The sequence below is a fragment of the Acanthopagrus latus genome, chromosome 21 (genome assembly GCF_904848185.1).
Source record: "Acanthopagrus latus isolate v.2019 chromosome 21, fAcaLat1.1, whole genome shotgun sequence".
NCBI lineage: Eukaryota > Metazoa > Chordata > Actinopteri > Spariformes > Sparidae > Acanthopagrus > Acanthopagrus latus.
In genome coordinates this window covers 21,359,704-21,386,496 of record NC_051059.1, presented here as the reverse complement: position 1 = coordinate 21,386,496, position 26,793 = coordinate 21,359,704, and the positions used below count along the sequence as shown (strand labels likewise).

The window sequence follows — 26,793 nt, the reverse complement described above, 5'->3', positions numbered from 1 at the left end:
GACTGGAACATCGGCTACGTTAGCACAACGCAAATTCTGCAGACCAAATATGGAGTGGGGAAATGAGGGTGAGGAGATGAGACCACAGCAGAGTGTGATTAAAAACGAGTGATTCCTTTTCATCAGTAGCTCTCGCTCTCTCTCTGGGCCGCAATGTAGCTCAGTGAGAGACTGAGAGCAAGTGTGCGTGTGGGTGAAGCAGGTGCGAGGGTAGAGGAATAACAGTGCATCTGCTACCAACGGGGAGGCAGCAAGGGATTTGGAGGGATGTAAGGACGGATGGAAAAAACTGTGAACCAAGTCAGAACCTCGGAGCAACACACGATTCATAAGAATTTGCGAATATATGAATAATCCTCCTCAGTGCCAGAAGGGGAGGATGATAACTTGATTCACAGCAACAGCCGTGCTTACATACTGGCCGGTCCTTACATTTCATGGAGGCCGCGGTGATTCATCACCTCAAACAACCGACGCCACGCTGAGCATAGTGCTCAGGTGAGGTATCGAGTGTGCACCATCAACACCCCACTCACATAATAGCCCACTGCAGTTGTTCAAGGAGGATGATGTGGGTGAAGCTGTGGGCAGCTGAGCATGTGATGTGTGTATGTATGAAGGCTTGAACTGTATTATTAAGCCCCTTGAACCTTTAAGATTGGTATACAATATTCCACTCTCGTATCTTTAGAGCAAACATGTTGCTACTGTACAGCCAGGTTAGCTTAGCTTAGCAGAAAGACTGGAAAGATGGGGAAACAGCTAGCCTGCTCCGGCTAAAGGCCTTTACAGACAAATACAGTCATCAACCTGTATTTTGTGACAAAGGACAAAATATCATAAAAAAAAGTATAAAAGTGATTTGTGATTAAAAACTTTAACTGCTCCCTGAACAGACAGGCGGTTATATACAGTATGTAGGATTTACCGATGGGGTGCTGAAGCTGTCACATCCATCTGTGCTCTCCTCAAATCCACCAGACTACTTTGATAAAAACTGTAATTCTGCCTTGGAGTTGCAAGTCTGCCATTGCCTGGATCAGACAGCTGATATGAAGCGGTTAAATGTGACCTCTCTCTACCTGTCAGCGAGCCGGTCAGTGCTGCAGGGCGACCCCAGGGACCCTCCTGGAGCTTTGCAAGCTGGCACCCCATTTTTTCAGGCCTGCTTGGTATGCGCTAAATATCATTTTAATGTGACACCTCTCACGGATTTGCATATTTGAACATATTATCTCATATTTCTGTCGCTGCGACTGTGTATTGTTTTGATGTGACATATTTTCATGTTTGTGTCGCACATCTATCATGTTGCTGCATGTAAAGGCCTTGAAACTAACAAAATCTGCCTTAGTCTCAATAATGTATCTCCTGAGGTCACACCGGCCCCCACGTAAAACCACATGCCATCGTGATTCAATTTCAGAAACATGTAATGTGTCCATTAGTGAGATTTACAGGCAACAGTAAGTGTATTTTGTCACTTTTAGTCAGAGCTCAGCTGTTGCCTCTGTATGCTAAGCTAAACTAACCGTACTAAACTTTATGTTTAATGTTTCATATTCTTATAGTTAAGTCAATTAACTTGTGTGCAATGTGGCTAAATTCCTGTGTGTGTGTGATAAATGCATGAGCTCGGTAACTGCCTGGCCGCTGGCCAGTATCAGCCTGTCCTTGAGCAGCAGCAACACGCCAACTGAGTCGGGAACATTTGGTCAACTCCAGCCAGCAGGTGTGACAGTGGCCTTCTGCAGAGCGCGGCGTGCAGTGTGAAAGAAAGCATACACACTGATATCCATATCTGTCTGGGCAGGTGGATGCTGGACGGATGCTTCGATGTCTTTGTCAGAGTACAGTAAGGTGGTGTTCACATTTGTTCTCAGCTAACGTGGATCCACCTCATGCATACATGATATGGGCGGTGATCAATATGTCACCCCACAGGAGATCTTCAATGGTTGATGAAGCTTGTTCTTATTTCTAGGGCCGTGGGAAAGAAGGTTGAGAATGTGCAGCCAAGGGGAATCTAAGCACCTCGGTACTGAGTGGGTGTGATCACCCTGCATGCTGCTCTTTACTGCTGAACATTTGAGGAGAGAGGTGATATCCTGGCACTTTGTCCTGAGTGGATGGCTCTGTGTTTGTGCTCAGTATGCTGTGGCAGCACCATTTCATTTTCTCTCCAGTGAAAAACCCTTGGCTGGAGGGATTGTTATAAAGTCTATTTATTGCTGCCATGACGGTTCTTTTTCCTCGGCCCGTGTCTCCTCTTTCTTTCCCTCTGTCCGACAGATTTTCATATTCAGCTGATTGAATGGATTCAATCTGCTGCCATATTGCTCTGTCAAATGAAAAAAAATTATGCAGACACGCTGGACGGCAACATTGTGCTGGAACTCGGGTGGTTTATTCTTCAGGCTATAGTGTGCCTATTAAAACAATGAGTTCACAGCAGCGCAGATGCTTCTCCTTGAGGCACCTACGCATCGCATTTGGTATGATGTGAGTAGTTTAGCTGCTACACTATTTGGCAACATGTGAAATGAAATTCCAGCTAGGCCTTAAACCCCCCTTTCACACTGGGCAAAAAACACAATAATGTCTGGCTTCTGTTTTAAATGGTGGAGGGTACACTTGGCATTAATTCCCTGACATGGATGGGCTCAGGGGTGACGCAGGGGGACAATTGCCCCACCTGTGCCCCTATGTTTTCAAAAATGTTGTGAAAATAACCCTTTGGATGCCCTTATGGTAAATGAATGGAAGAGTTAAGAGCAGTAGAGCAGAATGAAAGGGCAAATCAGAGCCAAGATGGAAGTTGGATGTTTGTACACAAGTTGTGCCTCTCCATGCTGTTAGACTGGATACAAGCCAAAAGACGAAACAAGTCAAGAACTAGTTGGGGGGGGGGGGGTAAAAGAGAAACACAAGTAGAAGGATGAGTGGACGGGAGAAGTAAAGCAGTGATGGTAACGAAGGCAGACTCTGCAGCCATGACATCACTTCTTTTGTCCCCAAGGGGACACGTGTTGTCTCACACAAAGTCGGAAGCGGTTAAAGTCACGAGGACAAAATACAAACACAAGTTACGCACAGATGCATGCACAAATATGTTCGTCAACACTTTTCTTTTAATAAGACATTCAGAGTGGGTTATTTTGTGCACTGCATGTTAATCCTGCTGGAAGTTCCAGGGAACACGTAGGCGTGTGGATCAATATCTTGATCTTGACATGTAAACTGAACTGCAAATGCCCACATAGATGTAGAAGTCTCTCTTTTTTTTTTTTTGCATGTTGGCACCGCTGCTTCATCACCAAGAGAAGCTATTAAGAAAGGCCTGAGTGGTGATGTATGACCATACACAGTATTGCATGAGTCTGTACATGCAGCCCTACTCTCTCAAGTACTTAAAAGTGACTGACCCTCAACACATTGATTTATGGCAGTGGCCTTGCTCCACTGTAATGAAGGATGAAGAAAACATGCCCAATGTTTTACACAGATTAATGGCTGTGACTGGGTTGCAAAGCTGCTGAAAGCAAAACACTATCCATCTTGATATTTGTCTGTGTCTGCTTTTCATCTCTGGCATCTCTCTCTGTTCAGTTTTTATCCTCCTGTCAGACTCCCGATCAATCATTCCATCAATCAGATTAGACTTCTCTGCAACAGCTGTCAATAGCAACACGGCTTTATCTGCAGAGACACGTTACTAGAAGGGTTGGACGGAGCTTGCTGCAGGGTCTGTCTGCCAGTCACCAGTACTACCAGTGACAGCAACGCCCCGGGAACGATAAGTATGACAGATTGGCCTCCCACAGTCTGCTGGCTCACAGGGGAGGAAGCATGGGGGGCAAAGGGGAAAGACTGGAAAATATTTTAGTGAGCCCAGCGAGACTCCATCCATCCAGCCAAATACGACCCATGCTGTAGGACAGAAGAGGGGCCCAAGTATCTACACCACAAGGGAAAAGTAATTGAAGAAGGAACTGGAGCTATGTAAAAAGAAATACACGGTGACATAAGGTAGATATGTGGGAAAGGAAGCACTAGAGCATTGAAGGAATAGAGCGCACAGCGAGGCTTGTATCTAGTGAGACCAGCCCAAAAATACACCAGCTCCCCCCCCCCCCCCCCCCCCCCCCCCCCCCCCAGGGGCCTAGATAATCCTGTTTCTGAAGAACAGGGAGGGCTGGGTGCAGCTCGGAGACCCTGTGGAAACGGGTGATGCCACAGAGACAGAAACAAAAAAATAGGGAGAGTGGTTGACTAGAAATAGAGGAAAAAAGATGAGGCAAGGTGCTCAGATTTCTTGTGTGTATTTCATGTGTCAGAGGGACACACAAACTCGACCTCAAAGACAAGCTCCCCTTTGGCCGAAGGCAAAGGTCGCCAGTCTGGTGCAGACATTGGTCTTGGTCAGTATTTCTCACCCTCTCGTGTTACAGAACAAACATGCATTGTCCCGACCCGAGGTCGCCTGGAGTCTGGTCAGCGGTCACTTACCCTCCATGGGTGTGTTGCTGTCTGGCCGGTTGGCAAAGACCACATCCACGTACTCGAGTTGCATCCTCTGGAGGGAGCCCTTTAAACCTTCGAGAAGAAGTTGAGAAAAGATGTGGATTAACTTTGAGCATTTCTGTTGAAGTGCTGGAACAGATGCATCCGTGTGTTACCAACCAGAGTGCTAACAAAGTCAATCACTAAATATTACTTTATTTCCACTGGATGGATTAACACTCTTGGAATAAGGAAACTAATCATAGCCCACATAAGCTCTGAGTATCATCCACCTACTCATAAATACCTCCACTAATACCAGTGGACCAAGGAGACTTATTAAAGTATCATTCAGACATGTTAGCGAGTAGAGAGTCTCGTCCCTCGACACCTTTGGACATGTACACGCTGGCCTGGATCTGCAGAGGAAGAGTGATAATAACCTTGTGCGCGTGATTCCCTCCAATTCTCATTGCTATTTATTTAACACTGTCAGGAATGACTTCACACTGAAATGGGATTGCTGGCAGCGTGCTTAAGCCTGCAATAACACACTTTTAGGGGGCACTTTGGGGCAGGAGAAACCAGCCGGAGAACACAACATACAGAACTGATCCCTATTTACAAATCCAGCAGGTACAGATAACACGAGTGTTCACTTTGGAGTTGTGTGAGTCCAATAATTACTTTCATTTTAGCTCCATTTCAGTCTCGACCAACCCTGAAAATATCCTGTTGCCAACCATGTCTGTATGTCTGGATGCCGTGGTTGTTATTAGAGTGATGAAAACAAAACTGCAAACTCATGCTCCCGATTTTTGGGTTTTGTCGTACATCCTCTTGTGTCATGAGTTACTCGCTTACTACTTCCTGTCTTCGTCCTTCTCCGTCCTCTTACTGTGTACACCTGCGTATCATTAGTTAATCAATTCCTGTGTATGTTTTCCCCCGCTCTTTGGGAATCTGTTTCCCAGTCCATGTGTGTCCTCTGTGCACCTGATTTGTTCCCTAATGTTTTATGGTTTGATCTCTGTTTGTGTATTTCTTGAAATACTGATTTGTGATGGTGCCTAGCTCAGAACAGCAGTGCACAAAAACAAGATATTAAACATTTGAACCATAGAATGAGGTTAAAAGGAAAACAGGGCCAATGTTCATAAACATGGCAACGTGATAGTTGACCAAATGTGACTCAAGGCCTGCCAGCTCTATCTGGACCGCCACGGCTTTGGATCCAGCTCGCCTCTGGGCCGTCATACTTAGCCCAACTTCCCTCGCAGGGATCACAGTGAGGGAACTATTTCCAAACAACAAAATGCTGCATTGTTTTCAAAGAGCATGCAGCCTTTTATGATTTCTATGTATTGATATAATGTCTAATAATCAACTTTATAGTAATGTGCTCTTTCTGACAATGTAATTAAAGTGATTACTGCTCCTTTATGAAGCAGAAACATTAAACTACTGAATCCTGAATTGCTTATATCGGGCAAATTACCAGGCTGGAAGCCATGGTTCAATAAGAATAAGCAGGACCTATTTCACAGCAGACATTTTGACTTGTTGTAGCAGGTGTAAGTAATGACGTTAATTAAAGCTCCATTCCATCAAAATGTCCCCGTGAGGCTCGACTGTGACCGTGCACAGCAGGAACTGAATACCTGACTCTAATTCAGCCATCGTTATGTATTAAATAACACCTATGTTTCTTCTTAAGGTCATGTTAAAAAGTCATTTAGGAAATATTGAACAAATCAGTCGCCTACGGAGCTTTTTCTCTTTCTGTTTAAATTAAAGGTTCCATGTATGCAAATGCTGCTTTTGCTAAATATCACCAAATGTTGTATAAAATACTTTTGAAGCAAGAATGCACATTCTTTGTCGCACAAACGAAGATTTAATTCATAAGCAACAAATGTACAGCTGCAGCCTCGTGTCTGGTATGAGCTGTAACTTTAAGTGTCTATGTAAGCTCATGTTACATTTGCAAATTCTAAGTGACAGATAATATTGAGCCATTGTGCTGACTGCTTGCACTTTTAATGTACAGCTGTGAAATAGCTAAGCATCCAAGCTAAATGCTAAGCAGAAGTAGTTATCTCAGTCGTGAAGATAAGTAAATAATAAGTAATAAGTAATTTAGTATTTAGCACAATTCCATAACTATTGCTTATAGCTACAATGACTAATATTCAGCAAAATGCAATTACTGTTAGTCTTGTTTTTAACATTTGGACTCACTTTTGACATAGTAAATATGGCTGACCCATTTAAGTGGTGGAATGTGACTATACATTTTGAAGGAATATATTGTGCTTTCAATTTGCTACATAATTTCATAACTTTAGTTACTTGTTACTTTGCAAATTGCATCAGAGCCAAAGAAGCCCATTTTTAAAGCAACTGCTTTTATCTGAATTTGGATTAAGAAAAAAAAAAAAACACTGCCATGCTAACCATAGCGTATAAATAATAGGGCCGTTCTGATTCATATTTTTTTGAACTCCAGGCCACTATCAAAGGTACTGACCAGTAGTTTCACCCTTCAACGTGGTCCGCACGTTTTTTCCAGACAGAAATAATCATATTTAACTCACTAACTGAGAATTTTAATAGGTCAAACAGAGACTTTAAGAACAATTTCAAGATTAATCAGTGTCAAGCTGAGTTCACACCACCACATCCTGGTAAGAAGATCTAAGTGAAAGAACTTCCTCACCGGTCTAATCTTTTATCCTTGTTACATAAATGAATACACTTCTGACAGGTGGTGAAGGAACCACAACACTCAAAGCTGAGAGGAGGTTAAAAAAGAACTCAGGAACAAGGTCACGCTCACTTCCTTCTCTCTCGTTCAGCCTTTTCGCAACTGGTTGGAAGTGAAACGCCGAAAAATTGAGGGGAGGATAAGAGACGGCAACAAAGTATTGTGAGCAGATCAGTCCTCATTCGCACACAGAGAGAGAGAGAAGACCAGATGAAAGATGAAAAGCGAACACAGGAGTCTGTCACAGAGGAGGACAGCAGAGTAACAGAGAGACAAGGCAAAAGACACACTTGCGCACTTGTGCATGCATGGCAGATTAGTGCCAGAGGCTTCATCATCGCCCGCTAATCCCATCTGAGAGTTATGCTTTCCCCACCATCGTTCCAACCACTTATTCCTCCCTCTGTCATCTGCACTCCAGCAACCCCAGAAACACCCATTACATGGATCCTAATCGGAGCCTGCACCGTCATCGTGAGCAGTTTGCTATGTCTCGTGGATTAGCCTGAGTTTACTAGGGGGAGAGTCTATTCTTGGATCTGAAAAAAAGATGTTGAACAACAAAGCTGTCTGTGATGAATAATGCATTTAATTATGTGTTCTACGAAAGTCTCTTAGCTATAATAATATCATCAAGGAATTTCTTTTTCCTGTGAGGTAAATGTCTGCTATTCAGACATTTTATTTTTTGCACTGTCACCCTAGAATTAATCAGCGTGGAACTCTGCTATTGAGCATTAACGCTAGGGTTGGTAAGATAGTAGAAACCAGCAACAGCAAGCTACATGTTGAGAGTATCCCACCAAAAAATTAGTATTAGTTGTATTAGTTGCTAGTTTGCTATGTTTCACAAGTTCTCTTAGCTTTGTAGACTTATAAATAAGTGTATGAACGAGCCACAATCACATAAACATGAGTAAAATAGCTGTGTTGAACATACCTCGGTCTGAAAAGGCCTCCACTGTTGTAGCTGAGTGCTTTGTGCTAACGTTAGCCACTGAACTAAGCTGTTACAGTCACAGCGGCTGTGCTCTTTGTGCTACTGAGTTAGCTAACTGCTAAGCAACAGGCTCAGTGGCTATGTACTGTGAGCGCAGCACATTGTTGTCATCGCTAACCATATCCAACTATCCATCTATCTATCCAAACAAGCGTGAACATGGTGAATAGGTTGTCTGAGCGTTACAAACCCTGTGAAGTTACTCGTTTTGATAAAATTTGTCCAGAAAAGTCAAGAAGAGCCCCACGATTATACCACTGTATCCCTATCCATTCAAGTTAGTTAGGTGCTAAACCGTAAGTTAGCTTGCTCGGTTGGAGGGAGTGTCTAGTTGGCACAACAGTATTTTAGGTTTTTTCTCACCTGGGAAAATCAGTCTTTTTTTTTTTTTGGCAGCATGTGCCGCCGAGCAGCTTTCATAAGAATGAACCAGGCGTTACCTCTAATGCTGCCAGGTAGCTGACTAGCTTGCTCATAGCATTAGCAGTACCTAGCCCTGTGGAAGACTCCAGTTATGCACAATGACTTCACAAACAGAGTGCGAGAAGGCAGGCAGATACTTAGTTGCCTGTCCAGCCTTTTCATAGTGGCCGTGATCTTTTTAAGTTGTCAGAGCAAGTGATTTAATTATTGCCATTGGGATTTTTGGAGATTTTACAAGTGGTACCAAAAAATCCCTCTACACTAACTTACCAATAACTTTCAGTTTTGACACCCCATTACACCCCACAAATGTCTCTTAACCCAACAAATGATCAAATCATTGGCCAGCCTGTGGTGGACAATAACACCAGTAGAAAGGATGATGGTGTCAGCAGATGGTCGAGTCGGCCAGTTAATGAGCCTTTGGCGACAGGTGCCACACCAGTGGAGACAGGGACGCTTCACTTTTCTCACAGATGCTACCTATATTCTGGAGATGCTAACTGCATGTAGCTAATTGGCAGTGACACCGCTCTCTCCGCCTTCTCCTCCTTTCTCATTCTTTGTCCTTATCCTTCAGCCCTTTCCTAAGTGCATTCCCCTTCTCTTGTTTGGGGGAGAAAGTTGCAGAGGCTGCGGTGAATGTTAATAATGTGGGAGAGAGCTGAGTCACTGCCGGAGGTGCACTGCGCTACGGACTGGATAGCGAGTTGTTTGGGAATAGGGGTGGCTCGGGCCGACGGCTTGTGAATTGAGCGATGCCGCAAATGTTCTAAAAACAGGTTTTAAGAAGACGCTTTTGAGGAAACTTGAAAGTTTGTGGTGCACTGATGTCTATTAAAAAAAGACACCTGTAAAGGTTTTACAACAGGAAATACAAAACATCTGTCAAGGTTTGATGTTCCACTGGTGAACACCACTTTCACATTCAGCTGGGTGAACATGTTGAGCAAAATCAAAGAACGGAGAGAACACACAGACGGGGGAAGACCGAGGGGTGGAGGAAAAGAGATAAAAGTGGGAGATTACAGGAGTGCAGCGGGGCTCGGCGCGATGGGGTGACGTGAAGGACAAAGCAGAGGAGAGGAAATCGACCTGTTACCTTCAATGATGTGTTTTCTGTTGAGGCCTCGCTCCGTCTCCGCTCTGCAACAGGATGGAGAGAGCTGCATGTCAGGGGCGCCAACAACACATGCAGAACGCAACACAATCATACGCAAACGCACATCTCTCAGGAATTGAAGCAGATCATTAAACATGCCAAACAAGAGCCTGCATAACAAATTACCCACAAATCACTGAAGAGCAGTACACCCACTCGAGGCTCCGCAGTGTGCCTGCAGCTATGGAACAAACTGTGCAGTCTGTCTGCAGTGGACGAACACAAGGCTTATTGTCATCGTCTGTCCTGTTTACTATTTGACAATGACCTCCTGGTTGGTGAAAATCTATCGAGGTGAGAACTGGAGAATCACTCGGTTAAATATGAAGCCTTCAAATTCAGATTTATACTTTTATTTAGAGAGAAATGTTTCACTATTAACTTCACTACATCTACCGTCAATCCACCTGAAATCAAGTTTTTATGGCAAATGATGCCTGTTTATACATCCAGCTGATACAGAGCAACATTAGCGTTCTCTCTGACAGACGAATCAGTGTTAGTCCAATAGTCACTCTCCATTTAGCTCTGTTTTTGGTCTCCACCACCACCTGAGGGAAATATCTGCCCTCCTGCCACACGTCACCAAAAGTGTTAAGTTGTTGGCTATCAATCCGAAATGCCCACCTGCTGTGCTTTGGTGTTTCGTAAGTAGCCTCACCGGTGTTTTACTCAGTCGCTTTTGAGATTTCCCGCATGTTTGTATCCTCCTTTTCCACTTCACTCCTCTCTTTCCCCTCTGCTCCTGCATTTCTATGTTTGCTCAGTTGCCTGCTATTTGTCTGGTCCGCGCTTCATTACACACTTTCTCTTTCCATCTCTGTCGTTTCAGTGGCGTTCTAGCCTGCTTAAGGTCATAAGAATGTTTCACAAACATAGGAACATGCTGTCCCTTTTCTACGCCGTCTTGTCCTCTTACCTTTTGTGCATAAAGGTAAAGGAAGCGCAGAGGATATTAACGTGTATAAATATCTCGTGTATATTTAGATGATGAGATGCTTGACAGGCTCCTCAGGCACTCTCAAAGCTTGATCAGCAGGGGGTTAAGCAGTTGTTCTCGAAATCCAAATGCCAGGGAGACAGTGGATTTGGTACCTTGAAGACAGTCTGCGGGGATGAGCTTAAATTAAATTTACACAATCGCGCCAGGGTCCTACTCCAGTGATCTACATCATACGTTGGATGTACTCCAACTTCCCTCAGTACAAAACTGAAGACGTTTAGAAGCAGAGATTGAATGTGACTAACGACGATTGAGAGAAGAATAGTTCAGCGCGACGTTAGAACCAGATATGTCTCCTGGCGGTATGGCAAGAAGGCTGAGGCAGAGTACGAAGGGAGGCAGGAGGGGGTGAGAACATGGCCATGTTGTCGTTTGTTGAGTGTCGCCTACATGTCTGTGTGCCCGTAGGTTTCCCAAAATGTTTGATCCAATGTCACGCTCTGGAGCTGGAGGCGGGTTTTTTTTAAATTTGTGGCCTGCCGTGGGTGAGATAGCCTTAAGATCTGAGGAGAAAATGCTGGACACACATGCACACGCACACTTACTTTCCACCCCAGTACAGCTTTGTGGTGATCACCAGGCTGGATCTCCTGAGGGACGTAACAGACAGACACATCAAATAAGCTTCAGAGTCATAGTTAAAAAGATGCATGTCGCTGCTTGCATGTGTGCGCGATTGTGCTTCTACATCTATCACACTTACCTCGAGTGACCCTGTATCCCGCAGTTTGAAGTTTGCGGATGGGCTTGTGCAGCATGTAACTTATCTAGTATGAATGATAACAGAGGGACCCTTTCTCTCTGAACTATGAGACGATAGCGTCCTCACTATAAAATCCCCCATGCTTGAATGATCAATAATTTAAAAAGGATCTCCAGAGCAGCCGGAGTAGAGGTAAAGCCAGGCAGAGAGCTGGCATGAGATGCTGAGAGCAGGGCGAAACACTGCAGTGTCGCAGCTCATTTCAAGATAGATGCACGGATCTTATATTTTCTGGTGCAGATACAAGCTCACACTCAGCAGCGCCTGCTTGCTGTTTTAACCATGAAACAAAGATGCGACCAAGTTTGATGCTTTCACATGATAACAGGAAGATTTTGGTGATTTAGCACCTATTTAGCAAATCCAACACCTCAATTCACCACGCAAAATACTTGCAAGTGGACCGACATGGACATATTTTTAGGCCCAATCCCTGTGTCCCCCCCTCAGGCCGTCAGCCCTGGGTCCTCACAGACTTAGCTGACATCACCTTTAAGTGTCTGAGTGAGAGGCTGCACGGGGTAAACGGTATAAATAGGAATGGGACAGCACTTTGGGACATTTGGCTTTACCTTGTGGGTTTGAGACATTTTTATTTTAAGCTTTAAAACACAAAATAACAGAAACAAAAAACACATAGTACTCATATCCACAAATAGAAATGTGTTTGGCCAGAAGGGAAAATTTCCATCGTGTTTGAAAAGCTTATGCCTTTTTTGTGGTTTAATAAACAAGCAAAGAATTATGTCAAGGAAAAGAGGTGAGAACTTAAGAAGCGATCTAAAAAATATCTGCAAATAAAAATATAGTCATGATGTTCAAGAGCGCCATCATCTCAATCATTATTGTTTTTTTGTTTTCTTTAGTGATTCCCCTGGTAACCTATAGTAACGCCATGTTCAATGCTACGAACTGCACATGATTACAGAAATGAGGCTTTACATAAAGTGGCCATACTGGGCTCAAAATATCTGTGAGGGAGCGCTAATGTACTTGACATCATGCAAATGTTAGCATGCTGACATTTTCACCACCGCACAGTTGTTTTTTTTGAGCTGATTACACTTGGTGTTGCCTTCTGACTCTCCTGCAACACTGTACACTTTCAGCTCTTTAGGCTGTAAAACTTCACACCTCTTGTCCAGACCTGAAGGCCACATCCTGTGATAACCTGCGACAAGTGTGTTAGACAACAGCGTGCCTCTACCATTGTGGTAACAGTTTCCTCAAGGCCCCTTTTCTGTTTTAACATCACGGTGCCCGCGCTCACAAATAAGTGGTTTTTCTGGGTGGAGGAACTTGACAGGCTTGCAGAGAGCCCTGACCTCAACATCATCCAACACCTTGGGGATAAACTGGAACAAGAACTCTGGGCCAGAGTGTATTTCCTGACATCAGAGCCTGACCTCAGTGCAAGCGAAGCAAATCCCTGCAGCCTTTTCAGAGGAGCAGGGGCATCTTGGGAATAAAATGCTAACATATAGCTCCAATTTTCTTTGGCCATGTGGCTCTCATATACGCACATCTAAAACCTATTCGGGGAACACATTTCGAATCTTAAGGAACAGCACTTTACCTCCAGCACTTTTTCTTGATGATGTTTCCCAGGATTATCTCGGCTCTGTAAAGGAAAAGATACACAAAAGGCGATGCGATTATATCTCAGGCTGCCGCGCCTCTGAGAGCCTGTAAGCGTGACTGTTATCTGCCACAAATCTACGGCATGAATAGCTGATTAAAAATCAGAAGGGGTAGGAGATAAAGGATAAATGCCTCTCGTACTGTATGCCATAATTTCACCAGCAACCTTGAAATTAATATTCACCCCCACACAGCTAGATCGAAATCCCACGTTACTCACTGAGACAATGTCCAGGCCCATAAACTTAGACTGAGCTGTGAACATTATGTGGAGCCTCCAGTGATGAATAAGATTATGTAAATCACGTTAGAGTCACGGCTTCCTTTCATTTTTGGGCTCTTCAAGTGAATAAATCCTGGTCTGGTCTGGGCTAAAATCTTGTGTCCTTTGGGTAAAACAGCTGACAAGAGCGGAAAAAAAGCTGTGTGGATGTGTGATAGATAACAAATCAGAGGCGTCACTCACTTCCCCCCGGAGTAGACCTCCGCCGTGTCGAACAGGTTGACCCCGCTCTCGTAGGCGATCGTCATTAGCTGCTCTGCCACCTGACACAGACAAGAAAAATCCCCCCTCATCGACTTCAGTGCTGTATAATACAACAACTATAAATATTAACCAAATTGCACTTCAAAAAGAAGGGGCCGGGAAATTCCCCGAAGAAGCTCGTGGAGAGTAAATCTGTTTGCCGCTGAGGCTCACATCACCAGGAAAAGTGTAGGCTGCTTGTTGACTAAGGTTGTTTACTGCTCAATATATTTCCCAGACTGTTTTGACCTAGTTCCTGTGCCTGCAGTTTGCTCAGAGCCTTACAAGGGAATACCAATACTGTCATGATGACTTTCTCTTTTTATACCGTACTCGCCTCCTGTTTTGTTCTGGCAACTTTGAATGTGTCTGTGTGTGACACTTAGTCCCAGTGGTCATCAGGCAGTGATAAACTGTTCCTGATTCAGTGTTTCCCCCCCTCCAAGGCCAGATCAAGGCCCAGGAAGAGGCCTTCTGCTTAATAACTTGTGAGAGGGTGCAATAAGATCTGACCACTTGGCCTCAGTCGAGCCAACAGGGACTTACAAGCTGGCTGCGATATCAGGAAATTGATGCTGTCCTCATTACTGTGTTGTACTCACACCATTTTATATGTAGTTGCACTAAATTGCTCCCATGGGGGGGCCTACGAATGGGTGCTGTAAACTGTCACAACCGCTCACTAAATAATGTAAACTGACGTCCACTTATGACCTCTGATGGCTGAATTATCAATCTGACACAGTTTCTTACCTCATCAGAGATCTGACCTCCAAATGTGACCCATGTGCCTGTTGAGGGAAACGTCGAAGTCAAAGTTTTGGTACAAACAAAAAAAAAAAAGTACAAGACGTTTTGCCATTTCAGTAATGCGTTAATTAATAGCCTGACATTTTGGCATGGTCACGTGACAAACGTCCCTGTCCTGAAGCCATCACAGCCAAATGTCAGGGTTGAGACTCACTGCAGGGACGTTCTTGTTTTTAAACCTGTGTGCAGAATTGTCACGTGATGTCTGCATGATTTTTGTTTGCATCAAATCTCAACAATACAAGAGACAATTGGTTCAGTATTGACAAGCGCTGATGTGTCTGCCCCAGTGTCTGTTGGACACCAATGTTGGGAACAAAACTTTCTTTTTTTTTTTTTACAAACTTGGGTGTTTTTTGTTTGTTTATGTGAATGTGTTTGGTGACATTATGTTAATTTATAATGTTGCACTTGTGTTACTAAATTTGTTTTAGCCGACGGCCCTGGTCCCACTTACAGCAAAATGTCATGAACAGCCATTTGTCAATGAAAGGTCCCAAAAGAGGATTTATTAGCAAGTTTTGAAGCTATCAATAAACATTCATGTAGCAATGGTCAAAATGTTTCCCAGGAGATGTTAAGTCAAAGAGTTGCCATTCAGAACCATTCAAACACAGTTTACCACACAAATGAACTCACACTATGTGTTCACATACATATGTCACAAGATGGTTAGAAAAAAACTCTCTTATCTTTTGCTTGATTCTCTAAAATGTAAAGATTCACAATCACAATGTGATAATTCATTGTCTTTGACTGACTGCTCTCAGTAACCCCTCTTACACCGGTGTTCCACAAGGATCTATACTGGGAACACTTCGATAAAGTCTGTCCCAATGCGAATATCCAGCGATATGCTGATGATTCAGTAATTTATGCAGATGGATGCACAAAACAGCAAGTTGCTCCAAAACTCAACAATACAATGAGACACATTACAGTAAGTGATTCTGTGAATGTGGGTAATGTTTGAGCTTGATTCATGAGATGATGAATTTGAACGTTTAGGCTGATGTTTTGATATTTGGCCTTGTGTTCCTCATGAATTTGTACTTGACTGAAAATCAAATTGTTTTTGGATGTTTTGCATGTTCATTACTCCGGACAGTGGATGATTAACCATCACAGAGCTCGTCAGTCTGTTGGTGTTGCATGATGGCTTCATTTACCATTTAGTCATCTCTCGAACAGTTTGACCTGATGAAGATCTTATTGTTATTGAGACGCTGTTTTCATTAATTTTGGTGACTTGAAGTAAGTGTGCAGGCATTGCCTTCCTTTCATTCACGTCATTACCTAATAGCCTTGCACCATCATGATGTGCGTAACCAGCCTCTCCCTAAACTGAAAAATCCCCTCATTAGTTTAGTTTGTATATAAGGCTGTGTTGTTTCATCTCTGTTTGTAGGTTAATCTGTTTTCGTCCATGCGTCGCCTGTGCTCCTGTGCCTTTTCCCCAGTCCTCATGTGTTCTCTGATCTGGTTTGTCCTCAACTTTATTTCTCTTCATTTTTTTTCCTTGGACATTTTGTTTGCATTTTGAATTCTGGTTTTGGGGATTTCACACTGGACACTGTGATATTTCTAAGCTGGCAATGGTCCAGTAAGAAAATAAATGCAATTATTATCTTGACCGTACAGTGGGGGAAGTCAAACACAGAAACCCACATAGAAAAACAACTATTAAATTTACCAGTTTTGAGTGAAATTCTCTGTTCCCTTGCTCCACTTTATGGAGGCCGGGTGTTATAATCACTGAGCTGCTTGAGTAAACAGATGAGCATGTCCTCTCTTCGGCTCTCTGACAGATATTTCGTGTCAAGTTAATGTTTTATTCTTTACTTCATTATTTTCCTCTCAACATTTTTAAAGCTGCCTTATAAAGCTCGAGAAAGCAGCTGTACCTCTTGGATTAACCTTCGCTTTCCTCACTTTATCCTTCCGACCTCAAACAGGGTGAGCAAATGTCATCTGTCAAAAGCTAAAAGAGACTTGATAAGTAATAGCGGTACTGAAGCTATCAATAACCACCCTTGTATCAGGCATCAGATTTAGTCTTGGGGCATGTAAGGTCCCCTTACGGTTGCTATGCACATGTCGGTACACAAAGGACCGTGCATACACAGGCACATACTGCGATGATGTACTGAATTATCAAACTTTAAATAGAAATAAATAGCAACTGTTCCTGCTCCATACAACATAGGATGAAGAGAAAACGTTCATATTTTCCTGCCAATCGTCTGTTTCCTGATCCTGTCGCATGCTGCTTGTTGTCATCTCCCGCTAATAAGAAATAAGGCAAAAGCCGATGTTAAATCTGAAGCGGAAGCAGGAGCAGTTTGCTGTCTTTGGTGAGTTTTTCTAAACTTGCAATGGTCAAATAGCATAAACTTTCTTTTAAATTACCCGCCGCGCAATTCGCAAAATGAACAGACTGACTGAGTTGGGAAATATACTTTGCCTTCTTGCCGAGAGTTAGAAGAGAAGATTGATACCACTCTCATTTCTCTACGCTTATAATGCGATTAGAGCAAGCAGCTGGTTAGTTTAGCATAAAGAGTGGAAACAAGGGGGAAACAGCTAGCTGTGTCTCCAGGCTTAAAACTCACTAATTAACACGCTATGCTGTGTTTGTGTAATCCATACAAATACAGGGGTGTAAAAATTTGCCTGGAGTTTGCTTCCAGGAAGTAGCTGCACCCGGCCAACAAATAACACATAAGCCCCCGTAAAACCACAGCTTGCTGTCTTTTACACTTTGTTTTTTTTTTTTTTTTTTTTAGCTGATTAAACACATGAAATGCAACGTGTTAATTAGTGAGGAGCTTTAGAGGTGTTGGTAGGCGTATGTTGTTAACGTCAGACCAAGGGCGGTTTTTAGCATTTCGGGAGATTTGGGTCTTGTTGTTTTTCATAAGTAAGTTCTTTTTTGATGCTTATTTGTGTTCAAAGTGTGTGTCGTAATCGTCGAAAAATGCTTCTGTGTACCTCAGAAATGTTGTTTACTTTGCAGAGTGTTAGTGACTCGTGATGTCAAAAATATTAGCAGTTGGTAGGAATCAGTCTTTGTGTTGGTACTGAGTAGAATCAGAGTACTTAACAACCTTTATCATTTAGACATTATGCTAGAGTTTGAAAATGTTATATGTAATGATGTTAAAATGAGTTTATTGAATATTAAATGTATCACAGCAATGATGACAAAATAAGTAGTCCGATGATGTTGTTAAGTAGTGAGGAATCATGGGAGTTGTTGTCTTCGTCGATTAGCGGCCATTATTATTATGAGTTATTATCCGATGTGACTCAGGCAGAAATGTTCACGGACGAGGCAATGTGTTGAAAATTTGTTAATTTGCATTCGTCGACGTCCTTCCTCGCTCTCTGAAGCATCGGCTGATGTTTCCACAGAAGTAAAAGCAACCAAAATGAAAGCGAACTGTTACCCTGAATTAAACTGTTAATTTCTTTCTGGGTTTGAACACTGTGGGAAAAGTTTAGCCATTTTTTGAATATTTCTCATGCTGAAAAGCTACACATTATATCTTTAAGCCCAGACAATATGACCTGGAGATACAGATGCTAAGACAGAGTAAGGCTGTCTTCCACTTTTCCTGCCTTTTTGCTAAGATAAGTGAATTGACTGCAGGCGGTAGCTCCTCAATTAGTGTTATCAATCTTCTCATCTAAGTCTCAAGAAAGCAAATGAGCCTGTTCCACAGAATGATGTACTAATCCTTAAAAATTTGATTACGCAGTTGAGACGATAAAACTCAGAAACCCACGTAGACATGAATGGTAACGTAGCTTGTTTTGATCCCCGCAATGAAATTCTCTTGTCTCTCCTCGACTTGAAAACCAGTACAAGGAGGAATCGATGTTTTTGCTCAAGGGCACAACCGCACGGCTCAGGCTTGCCAATAACGAGGCTCGAAACTAATCCTTTCAAGTTGAGGGATGCTTCCGTCTTCACTGTTCCTCCCTGCTGCTGCTGAATGAGCGCCGGCTGACCCTCTAAGAGAAAAAATCGCTACAAAGATGATTAACTAACCGGTTCGCAGATCTTCCATCAGTAGATATGCTGCGGGATCTGATGGGGGCGGCACCGCATCATTTATTTGCTTTGTCAAGTAATTTTGTCTGCGGAGACATGCCCCTAACCTCCCCCCTTGAAATGACTTTGCACACACACAGATACACAAAAGAGATTTACTAAATGGATCAGCCCTATCAAGATGAATGGGAGTGTTAAACGCTCTGGCGTGCATTGGATATGTGCGATAATTGAGCAACTTGTTTGCAGAAACCGGTGCTATTGATTAAATATTAACGTGGAAGATATTAACACTCTGCAAACAGCTTTGTGTTTTCTCTCGTGACTCTCCATACGTTTGAAAGATGCATGAGATGAAATGATATAATGAGATTGCCATCTTCTGCTGGGCACACACACACACACACACACACACACACACACACACACACACACACACACACACACAGATGAGTTAAGCCCGCATGGATGCTTACGAAATCGTTAGACATTTGCCTCTGATGCTAATTAAAAGTACTCACCGAGCCCCAGACAGGAGACACGCAACCCAGATTTCCCCAGGTTCCTGCGTGGAAAAACAGATTATGATTAACAAAACCAGAGTTGTTCAGGCTCAAGATGTCAGGCTCATCAGTCAAACGTGATTGCAATTACCACGCTCCCGTATTCTGCTCTGGGCTCTTCCAGGCCAAACAAAAGGCAAAATCTATGTTGTTTTCGCTTCATAACTTGAAAGGCTGCAAACAAAATGATCTTTCAATTGCGGAGCTCGCAAAATGGGCCAAAAAAAAAAAGGAAAGAAAAAAATCAATTGTAATTGCAGTACGCGGGGATTAACAATAACAATGGCTAGTAGCTTCTCACGTTTGATCAAGAGGAGAATCACCATCACACCTGCAACCATGAATCAGAATTGAGAGATTACCAGGTGGGAGGACGTTTGATTTATTCCACCAATATGGATCCCACGTTCTCCAGAAGAGGAGGGGAGGGTCCTCTATGGAGCCTGGAAAAATATTCTGCTCATAACCGCGAAAAAAAAAATCCAATTAGGTGTTTGTTCTGCAGCAGCAGGAAGTTTGCCGCACATCTTTTTGACCTCCGTCCCTCCTCCGTCATGCCTCACTCAAATCCCTTTTCTTACACCGATAGCCTTTGACATCCCTCTTTCAGCAGGGAGCACTTCAGTCCTCAGGCTTTTTACTGTTGTTTTCTTCCCCACTAGATGCCACGCTCTCTTTCTCTCAAGCACACAGGTTGTATCATATCAGCATCTCTCAATATAGCTCCTCGCACAAACGCTCCATCCTCCTCCTGCTTCCTTAATGCATCCCCTCTACCTATTAACTGAGCAACGGAGAACCTCCTGAGATGCATCTCTACGATTACAGTTAATTTACATCCAGCCGATCAGCGGCGGTGTAATACGGCACTTTCAACTCTCATTAACACCACGGAAGATAAACTTAAGACATCAAGAGTTCTTGCCACCCTCGGCTTCACATCTAGTTTTACAATCTGTGCGGCGTCGGGTCCAGCTGAGACGATAAACTCGCGGAGCAGATCGTTCCCCACCCGCGGCAACCACAGGTGTCTTCCCGCAGTGTGACGTGTGCATCTTTAGGCATGAGAAAACTGTGATGGGGGGGATCGACAGCCAGGGCCATCTGATGGAGGAAATGATTCGCTGTGAAATTGAGACATATTCGTTTGGCGCCGCCGTCGAGGCCACATGCACACACACTCGCAGCCACTATTGCGAGCAACACACTTCATCTTGCGGCAAGAATTTGCCCAAATTCTCGACACAGAGACAACCTCAAATTACGGTCTTGGGGATTGAGCCTTCTGCTGCTTTTTTTTTTTTTTTTGCAGGCATTTGCTCGTTACAACAAACGAGGCTGTAAAGATAATTAATAAAAAATGGCCAGCAGTTGTTTTCTCGTGCATGTCTGACAGCTAATGCCCCGTCAAGACACAGGCGGACAAATCCGAGGCCGTGCCCTCAGCAGATTCAATTAGCTGCCAAACACGAGGAAGCATCAGTCATCGCGTCGGGAGTTGAGCCGAGACAAACGAGGAAAACACAGAGAAGAAGGAAAGCGTTCGGATGATCTGATTCTTTGATGCATTGCGTAATTAAAGGCAGTGATAATAACATGACAGGAGGAAAACTCAGAGACAGATCCCTCTGCAGTCACAAGTCGTGGGATGCAGTCTTGTTTCTGATATGGTGGAGGAGTTTGGATATTGTATCCTCCGTCTCTCTGATGTATTATAGAGTGGGAGCTCTGATCCATGAAAGTGTGGGGGAGGGGCTGTACTGTAGGTTAGAAGTGCCATACTGACGGGATCTGTGTGAGTTCGGTCCGGGGGTTACTGAGGACGGCGGGCGTTCATGACAGGACGATGCTCACTCGCTGCTGCATCTCTGTGCAAAGCGTCCAGGGCAAAGCATCAGCTTAAAGGGAGAGTTCACCCAAATATCTAACATGCTATTGATCCGTCTGGTTTGGTGTGAGTTGTCGAGTTTTAGAGATACCGGCTGTAAAGATGTCTGCCGTCTCTTAAACAGCAGTGAGCTTTTCCTGAAATCATGACAGGCTTACTAACGATAATCCACCGACCTTGTTGCGAGCTGTTTTACGTAGGAACTATTTTCTTTAACAGTATCACTGCGCAGAAGGAAGCGTGCATCTATTCATGGACAAGAGGTTAGCTAACTTAGCTAGTTGAAGATTAATGTTGTCAAAAACATTGAAATACGTATTAAAAGATTGAATGTTAAAAATGTGTTATTAATACAAACGTGATAATATCATCTGAATATACATCACCCTCTGAAACATTTCCGTATCTTTCAGTTCTTAGTTTGTCACAGTACGTGATGGTTATACACCATTTCCTGCCATAAAACAGTGTAATTGCTCTTTTTATAAACTTTTGTAGAGTCATGCCCTGGATGTTGTGTCAGTTTTCACCGTGGTATTGAAACATGGTATTGAGTACATACCTTTTTCATAATATATTGTATTGAAGACATTGTGACAACTTGGCTAACATTACAGCTCAGCTAAGGAGGACGTCATTAATGTTTACATCCCGCCCTGTCATGAGCACGAGCTTCTTGTCCATGAATAGATGCACGCTTTGTTCAGCGTAGTTGTGCAGTTGCTGGTTGTTTTTTAGAAAGTGCTTCCTACAAGGAACTGCTCACAACAAGGTCTGTGGATTAATTTCAATAACCAGGCCGTGACTTCCAGACCAAAACAGTCTATATGGGTAAACTGCTCTGCAGGTAAGAGGAGAAATATATATTTTTGATTTTGGGGGTGAACTGTCCCTTTAATTGTTGTAAATTATGCATACATTTGGCTGGCTGATACCTCTTTCAAGTTTCAAACTGGCTCATTCATGCACACTACCTCCACAATAAACAAGCTTGCAGGCACGTTCCATTTCCAAATAAAGCCGGCTGTCCTCGGAAAACTGCTAACTTTGTTGTTGGAGCTCCTCCATAAACGGAATCCGCAGTGTTTGTGCTTTAAATTCATAGAGTCTGTCTTAATGACGGGAGAAAAACAAAGCCGGAGTTCGGCAGGCGGAGAAAGCTGCCTCGGCCGTCCCCAGTGTTTTCTAGGGTTTCCGGAAGCTCGGCCACGAACCTGATTATTAACCACACAGCTCGCTAAAGTGCATCAAAAGATCTGTCCAGGTCTCAGAAGTGGGTGCCAGCAGAGGCACGCTGAGAGAGAAGCTAATGATTAAGGGGATTTACAGGATGTCATTTGCAACAAAGAGAAGAAAATGAATAACTCTGTGTTTAAGAGAAAATTGGCGCTTGTGTGAAGGAAAATAGGGGCTGCTGGGATGCAGAGGCACAAGCTCTTTATATAAGAACCCAGTCACCAGAACAAACGCTGGCACGTTTCTGCAAACGACAGATGTGTTGAGACTTTATGTTTCTCTACACAGCAGCCTCACAGCTAGTGGTGTCCTGTTTTCAGTTTCATCCTGCGACAATGCTTTGGTGAGGTTCAGATGGATCATCTTTTTGTCACCTTAAAAATATCTGACGGTTTGGCGTTTACAAATGTTGAAACGCAGTCGTCTCCTGCTTGACACCACCATACACACCATTACTTTGAATGCGATACGTGCAGATACTCATAAGCTACGTATTACTTGTACAAATGTAACGTCTCTCAGGTTCACAGACACGTCAAAAGGCGACGTTTTGCCCTCTGTCAAGTATTTTGTATATGGTGAAATAAAGGACGCTGAGGAAAAAGGACAACGCGTCTATACAAACTTGCACATAAACAACTTTGAAAGCCAGCGAGTGTGGCTCGGTCCCTCATGCTTGGATGGTGCCCAAAAGAAGCCTTGAAGTAAAATGACAAATGAGTCATTTGAAGACGCCCCCTCACACAAACCTGTCACCACTTATGAACATCCTTGCGAGCTGTTGCTGCATGTATCCCGTTCTATTCTTAGTGGACCCCCCGCTCGAAAGAGGAATAACAAATGAACATCTGGTTGATTTATTGTGCTTAATTCTTCAGAGGAATCGCCCTTTTTTTTTGTGGAAAGCACTTACAGTATCTAGTCACACTATTCTGATTTATTTCCTGATACTGGATTGTTCAAATGAGTATTTGACAGCTAACACTTTTGTCAATGTTGCGAGCAGACGGATAAAACTCCTCGCTCCATCGCCGGGGATTAATGTAGACTAAGCAAACCCACACAAGCTAACCTTCCTGGGCGGAGGGATTAGACAACACCCACCTGCTCGGCTCCCACCCGCTCCCCTGATGTCAATCATGATGTTGTTATCAAAATAATTCAGCGCAGGGGGAGAAAAAGGCGGGTCTTATTCTAAATATACCAAAGCCGGGGCCTGTATGTGGGCGGGAAGAAAGTAGCAAAGTTAAACCAAGTACTTTCCAGGGGTGGAAAAAAAAGAATAGATTAAGAATGAAAGACAAGCTCCAGCGGAGTTGCTAAGGAGAAAAAGAAAAAAAAAAACACACTGATGAAGCCAGCAGGCCTCGTGGTCGAATCTTCACCAGTGACGGGGGAAGGAGAAAAAGATGCAGAGGGGGAAGGAGACAGCGTGCAGACACTGGCAACAGACTGAGGCTTGCAGAATTGCAAAGTCCAAGCCTCAAGTCGAAGCAGATCAAATGCCCTCTACAGATAAAGCATTCTATATGACACACAATGGGAAATAGGAAATGACAGCCCTGCTCCCTACAGGGCCCAGCGCTTGTTTGTTCAGAGTGAGTGTGAGCGCAATGAAGAGCCGGAGTCAGCGCCGGGCTTTCTGCTCTGTTTTTACCACAGGGCCACATTGCTTTGACTTGTTTTTTTTTGGTTTGTTTTGGTTTGTTTTTATGCTGTATACACGGACCCATCACAAACACTGTGTGGAAACCTACATTCAGAAGTGCACTGTGTCCATACTGTAATCTAAAGGGATAAAGGAGCGAGTGACGGGCCGAGGATCTCACACAGAATAAACTGTGTTTCAGGCTGGGGAGCATGATTGAAGCTGGTGGCCTGTGGGTTGATCCGGTATTGAAAAACACGTGGGCAGATCTGAAGTGGTTGATTCAGAACGATTTCAGAGAGAGCTTCGGCAATGTGGGAAACTAAAAAAAAAATTAAAAAATGTAAAAATCACATCATGATAACTGGAGAAGCCTCATACATTACTGATAGAAAGTGTGTCACAGTCTTCTTTTTAGGTTTTTATCTGTTTGCTGGTACACGTCGAAAAAACGGAGCAGGAATTTTTCCCTGACTTTGTCGAGGATCTTTGAGGTGATTCTGGAGGAGATTGGATTACTGAGATGCTTTTCCCGTTCATGTATCTACTACACGGAGGTTGTGATGCTCTGGTTTGATAATAGAATATTAACGCTGAATTTCAATTCAGTATCTCCGTTTCTGATCCAAATAGGCTTTCTGCTGACCTCACCACATTTTCTGTTAGTTTATAACAGCAATAAAGAGAACTTAGGACCCACATAGATTGATGTTTCAGCCCAGACGACAAACATGATGTCGCTCTGTCACCGTAAAATAACAGCGTCAAAATCATTTTAATGCATCAGTGACTTGTAATAGGGTGAAAGGTGTCTCTGTCACAGACAATCCGCCCCCCTATCAGGTAGCGGGTTGAAACTTGTAATGCATTACTGCACTACGTCACACACAGCAACAACTGTCACAATATTTTTCACATTTCTCAGAGAAAATGGCATGGCAGCCACCGCAGCAGTGTATGAATGTATGTATGAATTACTGTCACTTTGGACAAAAGTGTTCGCTAAATGCCCTGAAAAATGTAAAATGTTTACGGCCAGAATGGACACCGGAACAGGATGTTGACGCAAGAGAAGAGATAAAAAGAGATTATTGCCAGGTATTATTGTCTCTCTGGTCAGGTGACGTTAGCTTGACGCGCTGCTCTTGATCTGAGTTGTATGCAAACCTTAACAGCAGCATTGCAAAATTACTGTAACATACATGTTGACCTAAAGACACAAGGTTTCAATGGTGGGGGCACCAAATCACACAACATACACATTCCTACATACTGTGGCTTTAATATAAGACACCAGTCATCTAGAAAACAGTTTCATTCTTAGTTTTGAGCTGTTCACTTGGCAGATTGCATTTTTTTTTTTCAAGCAAGAAACACCTTGTTTTCATTGTCTTTCCATTGATTTTTGAAGAGGCCGTTCCGCCGCTGTGTTTTTTGCAAATTGCAATTTATTCTATTAGAATTACAGTTGTACACACGCAGCCGTGTTATTCTATTCAGTTTTATTACTTCTAATTATCTTTGAGATTGCAGGACACTAAAGGAGAAAAAGGCAGGCACGGCAACACCATTATATACCCATTATGCTTATAGAAGCTGTGACCTTTAATTAAAATGCTAAATCCATGCGAACACTGGGCTCTTTAAACTGAGAGATTGGGCAGTTCTTACCCTGAGGGGGCTTTGTTTGGTCTTTAGGCTCCACGCCGCAGGGCTCCTGTTGTGCAACACCCTCGGCTCGTATTATTAGAACCACACATCACAGCAGAGCGCACCACAGCGGTAAATAATGCTGCAACATAAAACACATCTATCTTACTGAGGGGCGATGAAGACTTTTGATGCATGATGGGGAAAAAAAACAAAGCAAAACAAAACAAAAAAAACAACCCAAAACAGCAACCGAGAGCGCTGCGATACGCGCTGCCAAACATTGTGTCTCTGAGCGAGAGCAGCATGATGGGCTCCAGTCATGCAAACGCACACACGCATGTATGCACACACTGACACCTGCACACAAAAGTTCACCACGCAACACAGACACACAGAGAGCAGCGAGAGAGAAGAGGCAAATGATGATTTACAGCGCATCCCGACAAAGAGCCACAGCGGCAGAATGCCTGTCGTCTTATCGCCATCAGGCCGCTCCATCGCTGGTGCAAAAAAAAAAAAAACCCTGCAGACTTCTGTGTAATCGTGCCTCTGTGCACCTCATCTGGAGCCACTGAAAGATATCAAGTGAATGAAAATGTAGATTTCTTGCTGACTTCATGCTAACAGAATCTGCAGTTGTATTTCCTGCAAAACCACTGTAACAAAAAAATCCAACCCATCTTTGACTCAGCTGATTAAACAACCAAATTTCAATTCTCATCCTCCTGAGATACGAGCAGAAGAAATCCATCCTCCGCTAACTATGATTTTGTTGAATCAGGGGAATTGTAGTGTTTAACAAATCTCTCTTACACCAGGATTTTTTTTTTATTTTTTTATTTTCTGCTTCAAGGTCTGATAGCCCATTGGTTTATTAAATTGAGAGACTCGAAAGAGGATTTTTAATTAAAAGAATCGCGCTAGAGGCGCGCGCAGTCACCCACCACAGCAACGATGACACGCGCTCTGGGGGCTGCTGCACAGACGGAAAAACTTCCATATGGCTCGCACTTAAACACGACTGCATCGCACATTCCTCACACTGTCGACACACACAGATGTATGCACAGCAGAGCGTGCCTCCCTCTCTGCTGGACGCTGATAAGCCTGCATGTGAAGGAACCAACAGAAGGGATTTTTTTTTTCTTCT

General features: G+C 43.4%; 1 protein-coding gene across 4 annotated transcripts in view; it reads right to left on the bottom strand.

The window, feature by feature from the left end:
- Nucleotides 1–26,793, bottom strand: part of kcnab1b (potassium voltage-gated channel, shaker-related subfamily, beta member 1 b) — a 42,889-nt gene that overhangs the window by 4,261 nt on the left and 11,835 nt on the right. For all 4 annotated transcript variants that reach the window (XM_037084832.1, XM_037084834.1, XM_037084833.1 and 1 more), the window contains 7 exons: nt 19,177–19,220; nt 14,542–14,579; nt 13,729–13,808; nt 13,198–13,242; nt 11,404–11,448; nt 9,796–9,839; nt 4,510–4,596 (listed from right to left, as the gene is read on the bottom strand). In XM_037084832.1, coding sequence (XP_036940727.1) covers nt 4,510–4,596; nt 9,796–9,839; nt 11,404–11,448; nt 13,198–13,242; nt 13,729–13,808; nt 14,542–14,579; nt 19,177–19,220 — 383 coding nt within the window. The remainder of the gene's footprint in view (nt 1–4,509; nt 4,597–9,795; nt 9,840–11,403; nt 11,449–13,197; nt 13,243–13,728; nt 13,809–14,541; nt 14,580–19,176; nt 19,221–26,793) is intronic.